The 20237-nt window shown below is 45.8% G+C and overlaps 2 protein-coding genes across 2 annotated transcripts in view; one reads left to right on the top strand and one right to left on the bottom strand.

The window, feature by feature from the left end:
* Positions 1-615: 615 nt before the first annotated feature.
* On the top strand, positions 616-13002 carry foxk1 (forkhead box K1). Its single transcript, XM_056586492.1, has 9 exons — positions 616-1275; positions 3140-3355; positions 6074-6272; positions 6617-6763; positions 7170-7363; positions 8019-8191; positions 8559-8825; positions 9428-9595; positions 9921-13002. Exons 1-9 carry the CDS (start codon positions 842-844, stop codon positions 10145-10147), a joined length of 2025 nt encoding a protein of 674 aa, XP_056442467.1. The 5' UTR covers positions 616-841; the 3' UTR covers positions 10148-13002.
* Positions 12155-20237, bottom strand: part of radil (Ras association and DIL domains) — a 25937-nt gene continuing 17854 nt past the window's right edge. The window contains exons 17-22 of the mRNA XM_056586436.1: positions 18955-19105; positions 17382-17626; positions 16187-16514; positions 15217-15356; positions 14212-14351; positions 12155-13952 (exon numbers count right to left, since the gene is read on the bottom strand). Coding sequence (XP_056442411.1) covers positions 13853-13952; positions 14212-14351; positions 15217-15356; positions 16187-16514; positions 17382-17626; positions 18955-19105 — 1104 coding nt within the window. The 3' untranslated portion in view covers positions 12155-13852. The remainder of the gene's footprint in view (positions 13953-14211; positions 14352-15216; positions 15357-16186; positions 16515-17381; positions 17627-18954; positions 19106-20237) is intronic.

Genomic DNA, 20237 nt, shown 5'->3' with positions numbered 1-20237 from the left:
TTGTCAAAGAAACAGAGGGGGGGGGAGGTTTTTATTGTTTTATTCATGGAAAATAGGCAATCAACCGGCCTAATTCTTTTTTTAAGTTAATGGTAAGCCCTATTATCCTACATTTTTAACAGTTGAACAATCATATATAATGCAAACAACTAAAAAGACATGAAACATTTCATTTTTCAAAAAGAAAAAGCAGAAAAAAACCATCCCCCCCAACAAATCGCACCCTGTATGCATATTTGTATGTGTATATATAAATATATATATATATATATATATATATATATATATATATATATATATATGCATGTGTATGTGTACATATACTGTATGTATTTTTCTCTTGTTCTTTTTGTATTTTTTATTTATTTATTTATATAATAACGAATGTACACTAGGGGTAAAAAAAGAAAGAAAGAAAATGTGTTCTTCGGAAATGGAAATAACAAACTATGATTATCATAAATTACGGAATATTGAATGAATGAACACAATAAAGTTTTTCCAAAAAGAAAACATACAGTCAAAGTGGAGAGGAGTGGTGATTGCAAAAAAAACAAAAAAAACGAGTATACAATTCATAGATAAAATTGTTTTAAAACTAAAATAATCTCAAAATGTGGCACAAAACCATGCATACCTTTTCATAAAAATCTGAGTTGTATTGCTTAGGATCACAGGTAAGAGGCGCTGGATCCCGTTCCTAAAGAAACTCCATTCCGGATCTCCTAATGATCCGGAATCCATGTTGTTCCTACAGCCACGGTGTTAGCAGAGTGCTCTGGCCGAAAAACTCTCACGTTGCAACTCAGTGTGAGAAGTGTATATAGGTCCCCGAAAGAAGATGGCAGACTACCGGGACGACACGGGAGCTCGAGCCCTCCTGGCTTTGCAGTCCGCACCTTGCAGTCCGGTGCGCGTCGGGATAACACACGCGTACCAGTCCACTCTTTCCATATCAACTTCCCCGGTTATGGGAACTCGAGGGACCACAATCCTACCAGTTCGACTCTCTACCCATATGAAGGCCCTGGCCAGACTCGAAGGCCGGGACTTTGAGTTTGTCATGCGCCAGAGGACAATCACCATAGGCCGGAACTCGTCCCATGGCTCTGTGGACATTAACATGGGTCATTCAAGCTTTATCTCTCGACGGCACCTACAAGTCACATATGACGAGTCGAGCGGTTTTTTGCTTCGCTGTCTCGGGAAGAATGGCGTGTTTGTTGACGGGGTGTTTCAGCGGAGAGGGGCACCGCCACTGCAGCTACCCCGAGAGTGAGTCAACTTGCCTAGCCTAGCATGGTCGCTAGTTGTTGTAGCTAAGCGTGTGTGTGTGTGTGTGTGTGTGTGTGTGTGTGTGTGTGTGTGTGTGTGTGTGTGTGTGTGTGTGTGTGTGTGTGTGTGTGTGTGTGTGTGTGTGTGTGTGTGTGTGTGTGTGTGTGTGTGTGTGTGTGTGTGTGTGTGTGTGTGTGTGTGTGTGTGTGTGTGTGTGCTACATGTGGCCTGCTAACAGGCATAGCTAAATGCCAAACTTTGAAAGGTGCGGTTGACAAGCTGGATCTTTCCAAAATAGACGCGCACGCATTCATGTTTCAAGTTTGCATTCTTACATTTCTACGTCACTATTTCAAACCTATTGGTTTCTGATATGTTCCTATTTTTACTTCGTAAATGCTTGACTGTACTTTTGGTAAACGTGTCGCCGTTTTGTAAACACTAAATGTAAACAAACACACCCTTGACAGCTCGGATCATAATATACTCTACAAAGTAACCCATCAGAGCACTACGAGATCTTAGGTCTGAATCGTCTTGTGCGGGCCCACCATCAGTATTTCAGCGCTTTGTGTTTATACTTTTCTCTAATCACCACAGTCTTACTTACTGAGCCTACAGAGTTGTTTGGTGGGGGTGCGCGTGGGGGAGGGGGATACGGTGCTTGGGCCTCCATGTTTTCTGATTGGTCTCGAGGTTTATTTGGAGGTGTGTCCCTATGTGATCAGGAAGTACAAACTGGTATGACAGGCGCTCAATTGAGTAAAGAGCAGACGCACACATGTCAAAAACTACTATTTACGATTATCATTGATATTTTGAAGTTGTTTTTATGCGATGCGGATTTGCAGGTCGGGAAGATATTATCCTTGGTTTCAGGCTTTACAATATGCCCTTTTTTAAAATATTTTTTAATCCAAAGCGTATTGCAGCACTTGAGTGCATACTACCATATATCATGGGTGGCCCCCGCGGTAATTGAACTCCTAACCCTGGCAGGGTTAATGCCATATGCTTTACCAATGGAGCTACACACCAGTCATGAGTCATGACTTCATTCAGTATTTATTCTATTCACTCCTGTCTCAATAACTACACATCGTGCACACACCACCTGTTGCTCTCTTTTGGATCCATCAGATATTTATGTATCTATATATATATCTATGATGTATATAGATTTATATATAGATTTATAAATAGATTTATATAAGAGGGCCTATTATAAAGCCGGAAAAATCTTTTCCGGTTTTAAAACTTTTCTGGAAAACTTTTATGCCACAATGTTTTAAGATTTTGAGCCACATATGAACAACTTAAACGTTTAAAATTAATATGAATGACAATTGTAAAATAGTAATGGTGTTTTGGGATTGTCCATTTTGGTGTTGTTACCACAACAAGCTGTCATAACAATTCGGACAACCCCATGAAACCGAGTCCACCATTCATGATGCTGGTACACAACTGCTATACGTGCTATAGAATAGAATCTTTATTTGTCATTGGGTTAAATACAAAGTATTTACACAACGAAATTAAGGTGCAGATCTTGTTCAGTGCTTTTTTTTTTTTTAAATAAATAAATAGAATACAGTAAGAAATATTAATAAATATAACAACAATAACAACAATAACCCCTATAAACCCTCCCCCTGCCTTCCACTTAAGGCACATTAAAGTGTCCTACACCCTCCCCTCCCTCCCAGAAAACAACGCCTTCTGCCCACATATATCTAAATAGCAGCAGGTCCAGGAAGGTAAGCAAGCAATGAGGAATGTCCAGAGGTAGTGGTAGTGGTATACGTGCCACACGTCTTCTAGACATCCCTGTCATCCACACCCCCTCCGTGTGCTCTTTCAGGTGTGTGTTCCGGTTCCCCAGCACGGTGATAAAGATCCAGTTTATGTCTCTCCTGGAGCCCGAGCTGCAGGGGGAGAAGGAGCACCCCTCTCCGGCACCGCGCTCCCTGCTGCCCCACATCTCCCCGCTCAAAATCACCATTCCCACAATGCAGCAGCACGAGGACCACATCCGGGCCTTTGGCTCCCCGCTGCCCTCTCCCACGGGCACCCTCAGGTAAGGACCGGGCAGACTGTTGTGTTGCTATGGGGATGCTATCCCGGTTGGCGCGGACACACAAACGCACACGCACTTCCAAAGGATGTGCCAATGGTGGAGGTTAGGGGATCTGTTGTTGAGAAGAAAAGTGTGATGTTGGATTAGACTCCCATTGTGATAATCCAAAAGGGAAACACTAATAACAGCGATTATGTGTCGCTTGCCTTCTTTGGCTTTTCTTTTGAATTGTATTACTAGACGACTTTTTTTAAATTTATTTTCTGGTCAATAATGAACACCATTCCCCTAAATTCTTAGGCCATTGTGACGTTCATGACACTGGTGTTCCTGGCGAGTAACGACCTAGGAAAGGAAACCTGTATTAAAAACTAGCATAGCAAGCAATGTTTGTTTTGCCTCATACAGTTGTGCTAATACCTAATTCAAAGTTATAGTATTAACGTAAGAATTAATTTCATTTTATTAACTGTTAATAAACTTAACTTAAGAGTTCATGGGGGAGCGAGTTCAAATTAAACTGCAAAGTGGAGAAAAATATACATCTGAAATGACAGATGAAAGCGAGCCCAATAAGATTAAGGGTGTAAAACATTTTTCTTGTCACCTCTGAGTATAAAGAGATTATGTTTCTGAAGCTTCCTTTAGAACAAGGACATGTTCTTAGAGATGTTCTCTAAGAACATGTCCTGTGAAATAACACAATTATTTAGAATAAATAGATAATATATTGATTTATTTGTAATTATGTACATATGTAATGTAACCATTTTTACATGTGTAAATACATAAATCCTATTGACACACATGAATAAAGAATTATTCAAACAGTGGTTTAACATCCAAAACAATACTAAGTTTCCCTTGTGAGCTTCGGTTAGTAGTAAAGCTATAACCGTCATTCAAAAAAGTAGCATGTAACTTCCTCAAACTATCGCTCAGCGATTCTAACCAAGTTAATGAATGAGATTGTCGGTGTGTGTGCGTCCGGTGTCGGCTTGTTTTGTTCTTAAATCATCATGTGTGCACACCAACGTGAGCTTGTGTGTACATTCCTTATATGGAATGGCTGTGGTTTCCAGCCCTCTGATTGGCCACAAGGCAGAATGTTTTGCCAGCAGACTTTTTTTCTGTCCATTCGTGGTTTCCTTTTCAGAAACCCCCCCTCCACACCTCCCAGTTTATCCTCAACGACCCCCCCCCCCCATCCCCCCCAAACACGTATACACACACACACTAAATTAGACGTGTTGCTGGGCCTCTGGTTTGTTTTCGGGGAAGGGGGGGGTCAATGTTGTAGCATGATTTTAAACAGCATCCACATGTCCACACACTGGCACATGGCCTTGGTTTCTGAGACTGTTGCTGAAGGTTAATATATTGACAAGCATGCAGTGTTTACTCTACCAACCAAAGTCTGCATGGGTTATATCAATTTTACATTGAATCCAGCCAGTGCTCTTACTGCAGCAGCAGATAAAGCCTGGTTAATCATTTGTCTGCGTTGAGTGTGTTTTGTGTTTGTGTGTGTGTGTGTGTGTGTGTCTATTTTCCCAATAATGTGTGTTGTGATCACGTCCACACACAAAAGGCATTGGAAACACCGGGCGGATTAATTCCGCACACAAGTGCAAAAACAAAGTCGGAAACCATGAACACAAAGACTAAAGTAAATAAGCAATGTTATGAATAGACATTCTATTAATCGTGTTGATAACATAAATCGTATTGGGTTATCGGCTGCACTGTTTTTATTGGCTCAACCTTTCAGCCTTAAGTTGGCCTGCTGCCAAATACAAATCCAAAGCCTGCGTTTGTTATGTTTATGTTTTTTCAAGTCTTGTAACACACCGGTTGCCAATGGCAGGAACACACACTGGTCTCCCATGAGAAGCTATTGTTTTGATTTTCCCACTCCTACACAATAGCACTTGTGTAGCCCAGGGATTCTTCTTTTTTGGATATTCGGTCCTGATTCGCTTCCGAACACATTTCAACCATGGCTGGGATTGCTAATATATACAAATAATGTGTTATTTCCCTCAGCCTAACCTCTTTTGACGCTTGAATGTTTATGTACGTATGCACCTTGGTAACGAACTCATTACACCTAATTGGACTGGATATAAATACATTTAGGTACCTAGGTAAGAGCTATTGGTGTCCCATAATGGATCAGGGAGCAGTGGTTCTCAACAGGTCTAGCGTGAGGAACCACATGTCATTAAGTCTACTGAAAAACAAAACATTATTTACCAATATGGCAGCTATCAACAATGGCTTAATTTACTGTTAAAAACATGGCAACAATTAGGGCTTAACTCCAGGAAAACCTGAGCCAAGGCAACATGAATTAACAAATCAAAATGCTCTACGACCCACCAGTTGAGAATCACTGTCTAGGATCCATCAAAACAAGATGATTGATTTTGACAAGGCAGTAAGGAGAATAGGAGAAGTAAAATTTTTTTTTTTTTGTTAGACCCAAACAGTAAATGAGAAACGTCAGAAGAACATCACTAATGCATTATTTTACAAGCTGGTAGAAGAGTTCAAACAAATTGATATTGACTTGTCACCTAAAAGCACGTTGTTTTGTTGTTGGGCTCGTTGGTGTTGTCTTTGGTCTGTTTGATAAACGTACCCATTTTGTTTCATTATTATTATTATTATTATTATGACTCCTAACATGGCCCAACATCCCGCCCCCCTCCCCAGTGTTCCCAACTCCTGTCCGGCCAGCCCACGAGGGGCGGGGTCGTCAGGGTACCGGTTCGTTCGGAACGTGACCTCCGACCTCCAGCTCGCAGCGGAGTTTGCGGCCAAGGCGGTGTCGGAGCAGAGGCAGGGTCTGGTCCGGCAGGCCAGCGGAGGAGCCGAGCCCCGGGGGGAGTCGGCCGGCAGCGACAGTCCTAAGGTGACCCCCTCACTACCAGTGTACCACACTGTACGGCTTGAAGTGAGCCGGACCTGATCTGGCGAATAGCTGCACAATGCCCACGTTAATGCTCGATACTTAGATTCAAGACACAAAGGTTTTTATTCGTCCCATACACATACAGGATATGCGTAATAAATGTATGTGAAACCGAAACTGGATGGACAGGGAAATGTACAAAATGTATTATTATTATTATTATTATTATTACAATTTAATTTTGGATTGCAGGCAGATACACAAGCAGCAGCGTGCCACTGCCGACCACACACACACGCGAGCGTGCGCTCACAGAGTCTTTGTGTTTGCTGCTTTGTGTCCAGGATGATTCCAAGCCTCCCTACTCCTACGCCCAGCTGATCGTCCAGGCCATCTCCTCGGCCCATGACAAGCAGCTGACGCTCAGCGGCATCTACTCCCACATCACCAAGCACTATCCCTACTACCGCACCGCAGACAAGGGCTGGCAGGTGGGTGGCACTGGCCACGGCCTCCGCCGCAGCCAGCACTGCTTTTCTGTGACCGGATTCAGAAGCGACATTCATTCTAAAAAAAAAAAATAAACGTATTTTTATTTGGGATGGGTCTACAACAATCAACAGACAGTACACAGAATGTCTGTGTATCCCTTTCCTTGACCAAAATAAACTCATGCATACATGCATATCTGCTGACATAGGCCTACATGCATGCACATATACAACACACTCTTGAGTATATAAACAGAAAAAAAAAAAAAAAAAGACCAAAAATATTAATCTTGACGAACTACAATTATATTAATAATAAGACGACCAAAAAAAATAAATAATAACATTCTGATCGATTTCTTCACCTCCTGGTGTCTAATGAGATGTGTTCTCTGTCTCTCTCCAGAATTCCATCCGACACAACCTGTCTCTGAACCGCTACTTCCTGAAGGTGGCGCGCTCCCAGGACGAGCCGGGCAAGGGCAGCTTCTGGCGGGTGGACTCGGCCTCGGAGAGCAAGCTGGTGGAGCAGGCCTTCAGGAAGAGGCGGCAGAGAGGCGTGGCCTGTTTCCGCACGCCCTTCGGACCCCTCTCCTCCAGGTGGGTCGTCAGGGCCGGGGACTTCCTTGAGTTAACACTTTGTTTTGACCCGTGTTTAATAGATGGAGATATATATGCGTGTGGATGGATGGATGGATGGATGGATAAAAAAAACATCATTGTCCAATGAATTTACATATTCGTCTTTGGCACTCTGACAAAAGAACACATAGCACACAACACACAGACCAAATAAGTAAAGTTATATAAAAACATCAAATATAAACTAAGTGGGTAAAAAAGCATGAATAAATACTAGTGCAGTTCTCAGTGCTGAAAACCTAATGAGTTCCAATGTTTCTGCTTCCCTCCCGGCTAACCATGCGGCCGGATAGAACCAAGTAAGTAGCGGCGGTCGTTGTGCTTTAACTAGAGCTACGGGGGGCGGTCGTTGTACTTTAACTAGAGCTACGGGGGGCGGTCGTTGTGCTTTAACTAGAGCTACGGGGGGCGGTCGTTGTGCTTTAACTAGAGCTAGTCCCTAGAACTGACGGATGGTGATCTTGTGGCATGCGAGCACGGCTTTATAGACGAGCAGTCGTACCTCGGGCTCCGCATGGCGACCCTTATGACCCAGAGTTCTGTCCTCCACTACCTCAACCCTCCTAACCCCTTCTCTCTCTCCTCCTCCTCCTCCTCCTCCTCTCCCCCCCAGGAGCGCCCCGGCCTCTCCCACCCACCCGGGCCTGCTCTCCTCCCCCTCCAGCGGGCTGCAGACCCCCGAGGGCATGAGCAGGGAGGGCTCCCCCATCCCCCACGACCACCACGAGCAGCTGGCCCACAAGCTGGCCTCTGTGCCCGAGTACCGGTACTCTCAGAGCGCCCCAGGTGAGCATGACCCCACACGGGGGGACGGGACCACGCACCCAGCCATAGCCAGGCAAGGTTATTGAGAGAGAGAGAGAGCTGGTGATGTGTCATTTATACATCAAGGCAACGCAATGGACAATGACCTCAAAAACACCAAGAATGGCGTGCAAACAACTTTGTGTGTGCGTTGACGGCATGACACCGCAAACACCGGATCTGAGCGCCGGTGCTTGACGTCCGAATGGCTACATGTGCATGAATCCTGTTTTTCAATCACATCTATTCAAACTGATTCTCCCTGATGACCTAAAGGCAGGACCTCCTCTTTCAGCATGGATGCGTTTTTTCTTTTATAGATGTATTTTGTTTGCTCTTCCTTCCCCAGGGTCTCCCGTCAGCGCCCAGCCGGTCATCATGGCCACCCCCCACCACCCTTCCCCCCTGCCCTCGGGCCTGGGGAAGGCCCTGGCCCTGGTTCCCGGGGGCGGGGGTCCCGCTCAGCCCTTCCACCTGATCCAGAGCTCCTCGCAGCCGGCCCTCACCATGGTGCGGGTGGTGACCAGCGCCGCCCTCTCCTCCAACCTCCCCAACGGTTACATCTCCACGGCCTGCACTACCATCCCCGGCCAGCAGGGGGCAGTTGAGGGCAGCAGTGAGTCATTTTTTAGGGCCATTTTATTTTCTATCAAGATCCTATGCAAACACATCTTTACCCATGGAATGAGATAAGTACATGCATAATTATATAAAATCAGTTGGAGGAAAACCTTGAGCCGTTTTGATCTGTCAACTGATTTAGTCCTTGGAGTTTAAATTACCTTCCAATAAATCAGACCAAACTGTCTGATTTTTTTTTAAAGCAATGATCAAATTGGTACATATCAGATGTTTAGGTTAATTTATTGTTAGACATTTATGTCCACTGTTGAAAAAGTTGATCTCTAATTACTTAGACTCCCTTCCATCTCACTGTTAGAAATAGCCTTTATAAATATAGTTTTAGTCATGCCATGAATGCTTATACAGCATTCATTTTTTTACAAATAATATCATATTAAACATGTTAAATGCTGCTTCTGCAACTTCAATGAAAATGAAATGATATAAATTGAATCAAATTAATTCGATTTCCTAAAAACCTGAGCAGGCATTTCCAATATCTATAAATTGGTACACATTATGCAAGTGCATGCGTCTCCTCACATTGCGTGCAGTGCTTTATTTGGCTCCTCTCTGCCTGTGCCCCCCCCTCAGACGGTCAGCTGAGCTGGGAGAGACCCATGCAGGTGGTGGAGGCGGGCGGCCAGGGTCCCGAGGGCCGAGCTCTGACCCTGGGGCTGCACCAGCTCCCAGTGCGGCCCGTCACCCAGAACGGACAGCACACCTCCACTGTGGTCGCCACCAGCCTCGCTAACGCCTATGGTACTGTCCCGCCGCCTCGCTGCTCATTAAAACACACTATTGATGCACGGCTACTGCTGCTTATTAAGGATAAAACCCTCAGTGTGACAGATGGGTGCATGCCCCCCATTCTCAAAGTTAAAGAGCAACACATTGTAATAATCTTCGTTCATACACACAATATATCCATATCTCCTCAATCAAATAGGAAACCCTAGAACCAAACACTTAAACCTTACCGTGACCTACACTTGTGGTGTGTAGTTTTGACAACGGTGCCCGTTGTTGATATCCACGGTAACCCAGTCTGGAATGCGCCCAGTGACCGTCTTTGTCTCCCCGGCAGCCCTCAGCAGCCCCCTTCAGATCCTGGCCGCCCAGGCCTCAAGCTCCCCCCCGGTGCTGGTGAGCCGGCTGGCCAGCGCGGGCTCTGACGGGGGCCTGGCCGAGCCCCAGGCCAAGAGGGTCAAGACGGAGGAGGACCTGGACCCGCCCCCCCAGCCCGCGGTCGCCCCCGCCCAGCAGCCAGTCATCGTGTCTATGATATCGCAACTCCACGACCCCAGGAAGTGAAACCCAGGACGCCCCCTTCCCCCAGGTTGCCTAGCGAACCCCCGACCCCCGACACACACAGACACGCACCACCATCCCCCCCGCCGCAGTCCAGGTCCCACCCTGACAGGACCGTAGGCAACACGGCCGCCGCAAACCTTCAGGCGGCCCCTCAAACTGAAGGGAATTAGGCGATACATTTGAGATATTGGTCGTTTTTTTTATTTTTTAATCATTCGTTTTTAATCATTATTTTTGCGCTCATCGTGCACCTAACCCGATATTTAATCCTGATGGAGCATTTGACACGTGGCAGGCCTCCCATCGCCTTAATTTACCCCCCCAGTTCTCCCCTAGTTGTTAAATCAAAGCCACTTGCAGGCCAAAGAAACCAGCCGTCCAACACCTCTGACTGATGGAGGGAGTGGAGCGACCAACCCCTCTGTTGTGACTCTCAAATCTCTCGGACTGTGTGTGTGTGTGTGTGTGTTTGTGTGTGAGGAACACGACTGAGGCGAGGTCAATGCAAACCCAGTGGCCAGATGTTGGACACCCAGACTGTAGTCTCTTCCTCGGAAAACCGAGGGTGAGAAGGAGGAAGAAGGGTGATGTGTCGGGATTAGAAATCGGAAAAACATTCGAACCCAAGAATTTCGTATCAATATTAAGCCGGTTCGTAAGCGACTATGTTTCAGTTTGGACGCAAAAAGCATCCCCCCCGTCATGTGGAGGGGGTGTACCTCCTGGTGACCACGGAGCTGACCGAAGAACACCAGTGTTTCCCCCAGCACTGTATGGTTAAGGCCTTAACAACAATAGGGCCCTGCCTTGACTACCAATGTGTAAAAAAATAAAATAAAAAAAATCTATATTTTATTTTATTCTTCCTCTTCCCCCTTGACCACCTTGACTAAGACATTTTCCGGGGGAAACGCTGAACACGGAGCTAACCTAATGTAGACAAACTGATTGTTGTATTGCTAATTATTCTCGTTTTGTGTAGAAAGAAAACCAAGGAGAGGAGATGCAGTCCGGTCGGAACGGTTGTAGTCGTTTGTAAAAAAAAAGAAAAAAAAAAGCATTATTGTAATAATCCTAAATGCCTTAAAAACCTTCTCGTTGTCGTTTTTTTAATTTTATTTGAACCTTTATTTGTTTTAGACTGCTTTACAGTTTTAGAATGTTAACACAGCACTTCTTGAGCAGTACCTTATGCGCTACACTACAAACGTTTCACCATCTTGCTAACCGATGACGCCGGGTATGTTGACTTGATTTTTGTAACCAGGGGAAGGGCGGGACCAACACACAACCACATAAATCTCATTTGTTCGACATGTGTCAATCATGTCTTCATGGGTATCACTCGCTTCCATTCTCAGCTTTTCAACTGTTTTTTCATGTCTCGCAGCCCATCCCTCTTTCTCTTTGCATTATCTTGGCGACCTGTGGTAAATCGCATCTGCAGTTGTTCAGATGGCTTTTCCTTTGCAATTAGCCGCCCCTTGTTGGATCATCCTCCAGCATTACTCTCTCTCTCTCTCTTCTTTCTCACCACCATTGACAAGCAGCCGTTAACTCGTCCCAATTTCCACTGTTCAGGCATCCATTTTAAATTTGCGTTTATTTTGTTTTTCGCTGTCTGTCAATCACAAACCTGTGCAAGATCTGATGATTGTTGTTGCACATAAGTTAAATTTAACAAAAGCAATGTATGCTGATTGTATGCTGCTCTTTTTACCTGTTAAACAACATGGCCGTTGAACGCCTTTTTTCCTATTTTACAAAAAGTGAAAAGATATTTTGCTATGACCAGCTGTCAAAGTTATGCATTTTGGAAAATGGAGAGATATAAATATGTATTTTTAAATGTTCATCTTTTGTGATTTGTTAAAGAAAAATTGTGTAGCACAAATTAAAAAAATCTCATTGACATCACACTTTGATGTGTTCGTTATTATCATAATGTAGTTATTTTGTTTGTTGGGCATAAAGTATACCAAATAACCAGACGTCAAGGTTGTTCAATTATTTATTTTAATTCATTTTTTAAGGGCCAATATCCTTAAACAGTATAAATATTGATCAGAGAGAAACAAGACAAACTTGCATTAAAACCAGTAAGGAATACAAACCATTGAACACAAAAATTCAAATCAAAAAATATGTACGTTCCAAAGTGTTCAACAAGATAATCCATTTCCAGGAGGTTCTCGTATGCTTTCTTATATTAATTTCTAACATCAAACTAACAAAATGGAACAAAGAATATTTACAAATAAATATTTACACACAACTAGAGAACATGTGTATATATATATATATGTATATACAATTGTAAAGAAAGTTAAGGTTTGTACAATACTTGTGCCATTCAGTAAAAGTAGTTGTCTTTGCAGCTAAGGTAATCAACAGAAAAAGGCCAGGCAGACACAACCTTTATCAGCCAACGTTTTGTCATTTTATGAATATTTCCCTAGAAGTCAAATGATAATATTAAGATATTGGAAAATATGAGCACTGCGATGTATCAAAACATTCGAATAGTCAGACTCACTATCACCAACTTCTAATCTCCACAATGTTTCAACATTCAAGTTTATACATAAAAGTGTACACTCAATATACAAAACGTCGTCTCCCTCTCGACAGTTTACCACAATGCTAGAACTCTGGAGTTTCACTAAGGCTGTTTCACTTGGTAAGTGCTCACTTTATTATTTATCATCCTGCAGTTGATGTGGAAACCAGCAGAGTGGTCTCCTACATTTACAACCACTTGAGGCTGCTGTAACCCTACCTGCAAGACTTATGGAACTGGGAAACTACCCACTAGGCGCTAGAAAAGAGCTATACACTGCAGGAGTCGCTGGGCACTCTTGCGCCATGGTTTGAACAAAGACACTGGCGTCCATACCACGCAGTGTGAGTTTGATAAGGGCTGCAAAGCAGCGCTTCTCAAACTTTTGCTCATGCCGTCTCAAGTGTGATCTTTGTTATTGGCCCCTTTTGCGTCTAAGCACATGGTGTGCTGCTCATTTATACATCAAGGCAACGCAATGTACAACAAACTCAAAAACACCAAAAATGGTGTGCAAATAACTATGTGTTGACTGCATGACACAGCAAACACCGGATCTGAGAGCCAGTAATCGACCTCCGAATGCAACATTTCAGCACAATTATTCAGTGCCAGGGGCCCTTGAGTGTTGCAGACCAGAGTTTGGGAACCACTGCTTTAAACCTCCTCAACAGACAACAACCTATCATCCAAGTCTGCCATCACATGGTCCTCTCATGCTGTGCGACTCCAAACCGATACAGGGAGGGGCGGCAGTTTCTGTAGAGTGTAATCTCCTGATTGTGCTACGAGTAATGTTCACATTCATGATTAAATTAGGGTTTCTGTGTCTGTGTGTATGTGTATGTGGGTGTGTGTGTGTGTGTGTGTGCACATGCAAGCTTGTAAGAGCACATTCAAATGAAACCTGGAACACAAAATGTGTTCTTGTAAATATGTACCCATATATACACACACCCCGCCCCCACCCATAGAGTATCCACTTCCTGTTTCCTCTTGGATGCTGTGTGGGTACAAAACGTGTGCTTGTTGTGTGTGTGTGTGTGTGTGTGTGTGTGTGTGTGTATGTGTGTTTGTGTGTCGGTGTGTGTGTGTGTGTGTGTGTGTGTGTGTGTGTGTGTCGGTGTCTGTAGGCAGTGTGGCCATTAGCAGGAGGAGGCACTTATCTTCTCCGAGACCTCCAGGTCAGACTTGGCCACCAGGAAGCGCAAACGGCCTCCTCCGAGTCGGATCAGATCCACCGCGCTGGGGACGGGGGGGGGGTGGATTGGGGACGGGGGGGGGAGTGGGGAGGAGAGTCCGGTTACACGCCACTCAGCACAGACCACGTATGGATGGAGGAGCGACACTGTCTGCGCCTCCGGGCTCTGATCAATTGAGGCCATCGATTGGAATAACCAGCGTTGAGGATTCGTGGCCATGCGGTCTGACCGATGTGCCCCTCGATCAATCACACACTAACAGTGTTTGGGTCGCCGGTCACGGCCTCATGTCGCTGACTCACCTCTGGTAGTCCGCGCCGATCAGGCTGGTCCCGTTGACGGCCAGGATGCGGTCCCCGATCCTCAGCCTGCCGTCGGAGGTGGCGGGCCCGTCGGGGATCAGGGTGCGGATGTAGATCCCCGGAGCGTTCAGAGGGGTGTGCTGCAAGGGGCAGAGGACGCACGGTGTGACCCTTCAACCCCACTGGTCACCCTGACTGGAGCCAGATCTCTTATAGATGAGAGGGCGATGCCACTCCCATTGACCGCATTGTGACAGGGAAAAAAGACTGCAGTGGCAGTAGCTTGAGCCTCAGGGGCTGAGTGCTAAGCGGCGTAGAAGTCATGTGGGTGAATGGAGCAAATAATGATGAAAGAGGCTCTCCACCTCGATGAGCTGCACTGCTACGCTGCCAATAACATCGTCTGCTAGATAGTGTGAATATACATACAAACATGCTACCCAATTGGTTTTGATATATGACCTACATTTCAGCTGATCACTGGCACTGAGGCTGCATTATGTTGATTGGTTAGCCAGTGAGTGCGAGAGCCAGAGCGATCACTGTTACCTTAATGTAACTTCATTGTAACCTCAAAATAAACCTAACTGTAACCTCATGTAAACCTTACTGTAACCATACAGTTACCTTCTATAACCTCACTTTTACCTCATTGTAAACCTTATTGTGACCTCACTGTTACCTCATTGTAAACCTTACTGTAACCTCACTGTTACCTTTTTGGAAACCTTGTGTCACAGTAACGTTGATTTAACCTTTCTCTCACCTCATTGTAAACCTAAATGTAACATAACTGTAAACCTTACTGTAAACCTACAGCTATCGATCAAACAAACCTAATTGAGTTTGTTGACGGGGAAGTTTGGTGCAAAGGTCGCTCGGAGTGGGGTTAGTCTGTATGTGTGTATGTGTATGTGTATGTGTTTGAGTGTGTGTGGGGACAGTCTGTATGTGTGTATGTGTATATATGTGTATGTGTTTGAGTGTGTGTGTGTGTTTGCTTACCAAGCCGTCTATGAGTCCCATGCCCAATCCATATGGCCCCTTGTCCAGCTCCACTACAAACACCACACACAAGTCATCAGGGAGGGGGGGGGCGCCAGGGGAGGGGACAGGGAAAGGAAAGTCACACCCACTAACATACCCTGCAGGGAAACACACACAGACACACACACACACAAAGACACAGACACACACAGACACAGACACATATAGACACGCGCACACAGAGACATACGCACAAAAACACGCACACAAACACACAAACACACACACATAAAACACGTGCACACACACAGGGTCTGGCTATAGGGTCATTCTAAACACACAGTGACTGCTAGAGCATTCCGGCATGTATCAGAGGGACAAGACAGTGGGACGTGTTCACCACACAGGGAGGATGTGAAAAGGAGCCTAAAGAGTCTAGCAGACGCATGCAGAGGTACACAGACAGAGACTAGACAACACAAGGAGTGCACTACCCAAGACAGCCAGCAGAGGTCAAACTCACTACAGAACACGTTACTGAATGGCCCATCAAAAGACAATACATTTTATAGTCGAACAACTGATCATACTCTTAAGTTACACACTAACTATACGAACATAACACTAAAATAACTAACATAACACTAAACAGGATACGATATTAACAACACTCTAGTGTTTCAAAGATAAAGCCCAATCACCCTTCACCTGAAGTTCCCGTCTGGGATCAATAAAGTATGATCTTATGCCGTAAAATTGATTGAAACGTTCTCACCATCTTTCAGTGTTAAATGAGTTGCACCATAATTCAAACGCTAGATAAACGCTAGATGAATTTCAGATCTCACAACTCCCTGGTGATTCCTAATAGTTGGAAAATATCTCTAAAACATTCTGATAGCAATCAATTAGAAATGATATACCCAGTCTAGCAGTGTAAGGTCAGTGTACCAGAGAAGAACACATCCACTGCTCACGTCCAGCATACCTTCCAGTCCGTTGGTGATCAGCCCATTGCTCTTCTTGGACTCCGCCATGGTCCTGCTCATGCAGCCGTTACTCTGGGGGGCGTGGCCTAGCACGGGGCCCGGCCCGCCCCCGTCGGGGTAGAGGGGCGTGTTGGGCGGCGTGAGGAGGCAAGAGAGGTCCGCATTGGCTGGTCGAGGGTGGTGGGCGTTGCCGTTCCTCCGGAGGCTGCTGTGTGATTGGCCGGGCGGTCTGTCCCGGGCTCGCTCCTCCGCGTGCTCCGGCGGCCCCGCGTCCCCGGGAGGGGGGCCCGACCTCGGGCTGCTGTGGCTGGGGGGCAGCAGCTCCCTCTGGGGGGGGGGGGCACAGATGGAGAGCGGCGGCGCGACGGCCTCAGGGAAACCCACCAAGGATCCGCTGACGTTGATTCTTTATTAAACCCCCTTTTGGCACTCGACGCCGCTTTAGCACCGGATGCTATTTTAGCACGCCGCATAAATATGCCATGAATGTAACATCACTTCTTAATTAGCGTAATGTTGTAAATGCCAGCAGAAAAGGAGCACAGAGGAGTGTGCATGTGTGTGTGCATTAGGGTGCAGTAACACTTGGGATTATGGTCCAGTCAGCCGTCCCTACTAATGAGACAGCCTGAAGACTAATCAGATTAAACATGATTTAACCATGTCTAGGTTTCCATGTGTGTGTGTGTGTGGGCATGTTTGAGTGTGACCTTTATGTGTGCATGCATACACACACTCGTATGCCAACTTTTTGTGAGTACGTGTGTGTGTGTATGTGTGTGTGTGTGTGTAAGTGTGCATGTGTGTGAGTATTTGCTTGTTTGCGAATTGTTTTCCTTTCATCTGGGGGATTATGAGGACCGTAAGGACCCACAGCTGCTGAGGCACATGGCCGGGATTACCGGCTAGGTGTGTGCAAGTCCACACATTACGCACAAATATGTAATCTGTGTGTATACATTTGTGTGTGCATGCATGTCTGTCTCTATGGGTGTATGCATGCTTGTGTGTCTTGATGTGCTTATATATATGGGAGGGGTGCATGAGTTTATGCGTGTGTGTGTTTGTGTGTGTGTGTGTGTGTGTGTGTTTGTGTGTGTGTGTGTCTGTGTGTGTGTGATGCGTATGTGTGTGTTGCGCTGAGCGTGTGTGTGTGTGTGTGTGTGTGTGTGTGTGTGTGTGTGCGTCACTGACCTGGACCTCCGGCCAGTCTGCGGTGTTGGTGCCGTTGGACTGCGTGTGCACGCCGGGCCCGGGCCCCGTGCCGTGGCCGGGCCCCGGGCCGTGGCCCTTTGTGCGCAGGCCCCACAGGTAGTGGCGGATGTAGAGCAGCTGGCGGTAGAGGCTGTCCTCCACACAGTCGCTGTCCAGGTCCACCCGGAAGCCGGCGCTGGGCAGCACGATGGGGGGGTGGTTCTCAAAGCTCTCCAGGAGGTCCACTGTGGGAACAGACCAGAGGGAGGCGTTAGCCCCCGCCGCCCTCAGACACCAGGGCCGGTCAGAGGGCCTCACCAAGGCTTTGGAAAGCACCAGGTCATCGTGGTCATTGACAATTTCTGGATAATCCTTTTCAGAGAGAAATGGATAATGGAAAACCTCAGAAGTAAAAAACTATTAAATGAGGGACAAAATAAATCCTGCGTTATGTTCACACACCCCAAATGTATGTGGGTTTGAGTTGATCAAGACATGGATCAGGGTGACTGCTGTCGGACCTCAGTTTCGTTCAGTTTTGTGGGGTTTGTAGAAAACTGTACAAAAGATCATAAGATGGAATAAATACAATATCTGACACGTCCTTAATATTAACCGTGTACATTTCCTGTAATACTATCAAGATTGATCCGGATACTGCTATATTAGCATGCTTATGCTAGGCTTTTTGGCTTATTAAAATATGAGAAGCATATTAAAAATAAACCAAAAATCAATTTGCATTCCTATCTGTTTGAAAACTCCATCCTTCAGCATTTCAATCCCTAGTTGCTGTCCAAAGGTACGCACAGTATACGGTGTCCTGGGAGTGGGAAGGCAAGGCAATGTGCAATGTCTACAGACACAGAGACAGAGGCTGAACCTGCAGTTGCATTTTGACACTAGTCATCACTTTTTCACCCTACAGACCTTCCGAAATATCAACTGAGCCGTGAATGGGGGCTTTCGTCCTTAAGACGAAGCACACACACAAACACACACAAAAAAAAGCAAAATGTGAATGTTTGTTGGGGGACTGTGCTTGTGTGTGTGTGTGTCTGCTTGTGTCTGTGTGCGTGTGTGTTTGTGTGCGTGTGTGTTTGTGTGCGTGTGTGTTTGTGTCTGTGTGTGTTTGTGTGCGTGTGTGTCTGTGTGTTTGTGTGCGTGTGTGTCTGTGTCTGTGTGTGTCTGTGTCTGTGTGTGTCTGTGTCTGTGTGTGTTTTTGTGCGTGTGTGTTTGTGTGCGTGTGTGTCTGTGTCTGTTTGTGTCTGTGTGTGTCTGTGTCTGTGTGTGTCTGTGTGTGTCTGTGTCTGTGTGGGTCTGTGTGTGTCTGTGTGTGTCTGTGTGTGTGTGTCTGTGAGTCTGTCTGTGTGTGTGTCTGTGAGTCTGTCTGTGAGTCTGTCTGTGCCTGTGCCTGTGCCTGTGCCTGTGCCTGTGCCTGTGCCTGTGCCTGTGCCTGTGCCCGTGCCCGTGCCCGTGCCCGTGCCCGTGCCCGTGCCCGTGTCCGTGTCCGTGTCCGTGTCCGTGTCCGTGTCCGTGTGTGTGTGTGTGTGTGTGTGTGTGTGCTCCCTACCGGTTCGGTATATGTATGCCTCGTCCTCGCTGTTGGGCTGCCAGGCCGGGACAGGCCCGGTCTCGGCGGTCAGCTGGTACTGGGTGAGGAGCCGGTGCAACTGGACCGGCTTGAGACTGGGGTGGTCACTGGACAGGGTCCTCCAGCTCAGCTATGTACCCACGGACACACACACACACACACACACACACACACACACACACACACACACACACACACACACACACACACACACACACACACACACACACACACACACACACACACACACACAAGCACAGACAAATGCAGAGAGGCAAATAAACACACACACACAAACATACACACATGCAGACAGACAGACAGACAGGCAGACAGACAGACATACAGAGAGACAGACAGACAGACAGACAGACAGACAGACAGACAGACAGACAGACAGACAGACAGACAGACAGACACAGACACACACACACACACACACACACACACACACACACACACACACACACACACACACACACACACACACACACACACAAACACAAAACACACAAAACACACAGACGTCGTGAGAGGGATGAAGCTGAATTTACAAATGGTTAAATGATGTATTCAAATTTGGGAGTAAATTGTGTGTGTATGTGTGTGTGTGTGTGTGTGTGTGTGTGTGTGTGTGTGTAAATGCGTGCGTCATTTAAGCTACAGAAATGAGAGAAAGCCTGGTGACCTGAAGCATTAATTTCAACCCCCTCAGACTACAAACTGAAGTGTCCCACCTGAGACTGGTGAGTGTGTGTGTGTGTGTGTGTGTGTGTATACTGGCCCTTCAGCGCCTGCAGCTCTCTAATGGAAGCGATGGTATAATTAACCTCTGGTAAGTGAGGCGTCCTTCCAACACGCTTTACGTTAGACGAGTACTTAATTATAGCTTGTGTGGGTTTGTGTCTGTGAGTGCGTGTATGTACGTATGTATGTGTGTGTTTTGTGTATGTATTATGTGTGCGTGTGTGTTCCTCTGTGTGTGAGAATGTAGCAATTAATTGCACGTTAATAGTGATTAATTGGCTTCTACAACTCGCAAATCGTGAATTAAGTACACCTTTTACATTCAAATCAGACTAAAACAGCTGCAACTCAAGAATTGCTTTTTATTAATGATATTTTTCCATACGTGTCTCAGAATAATCAATTGAATCAATAATCTGTTAATCATTATGAATAATCAAACGTAATATTTGTATATGTAATACAAAAATATATACATATACACACACACATATTTTGTAGAATTCATTGCAGTT

The sequence above is a fragment of the Gadus chalcogrammus genome, chromosome 3 (genome assembly GCF_026213295.1).
Source record: "Gadus chalcogrammus isolate NIFS_2021 chromosome 3, NIFS_Gcha_1.0, whole genome shotgun sequence".
Lineage (NCBI taxonomy): Eukaryota > Metazoa > Chordata > Actinopteri > Gadiformes > Gadidae > Gadus > Gadus chalcogrammus.
This window is presented reverse-complemented; position numbering and strand designations above follow the sequence as displayed.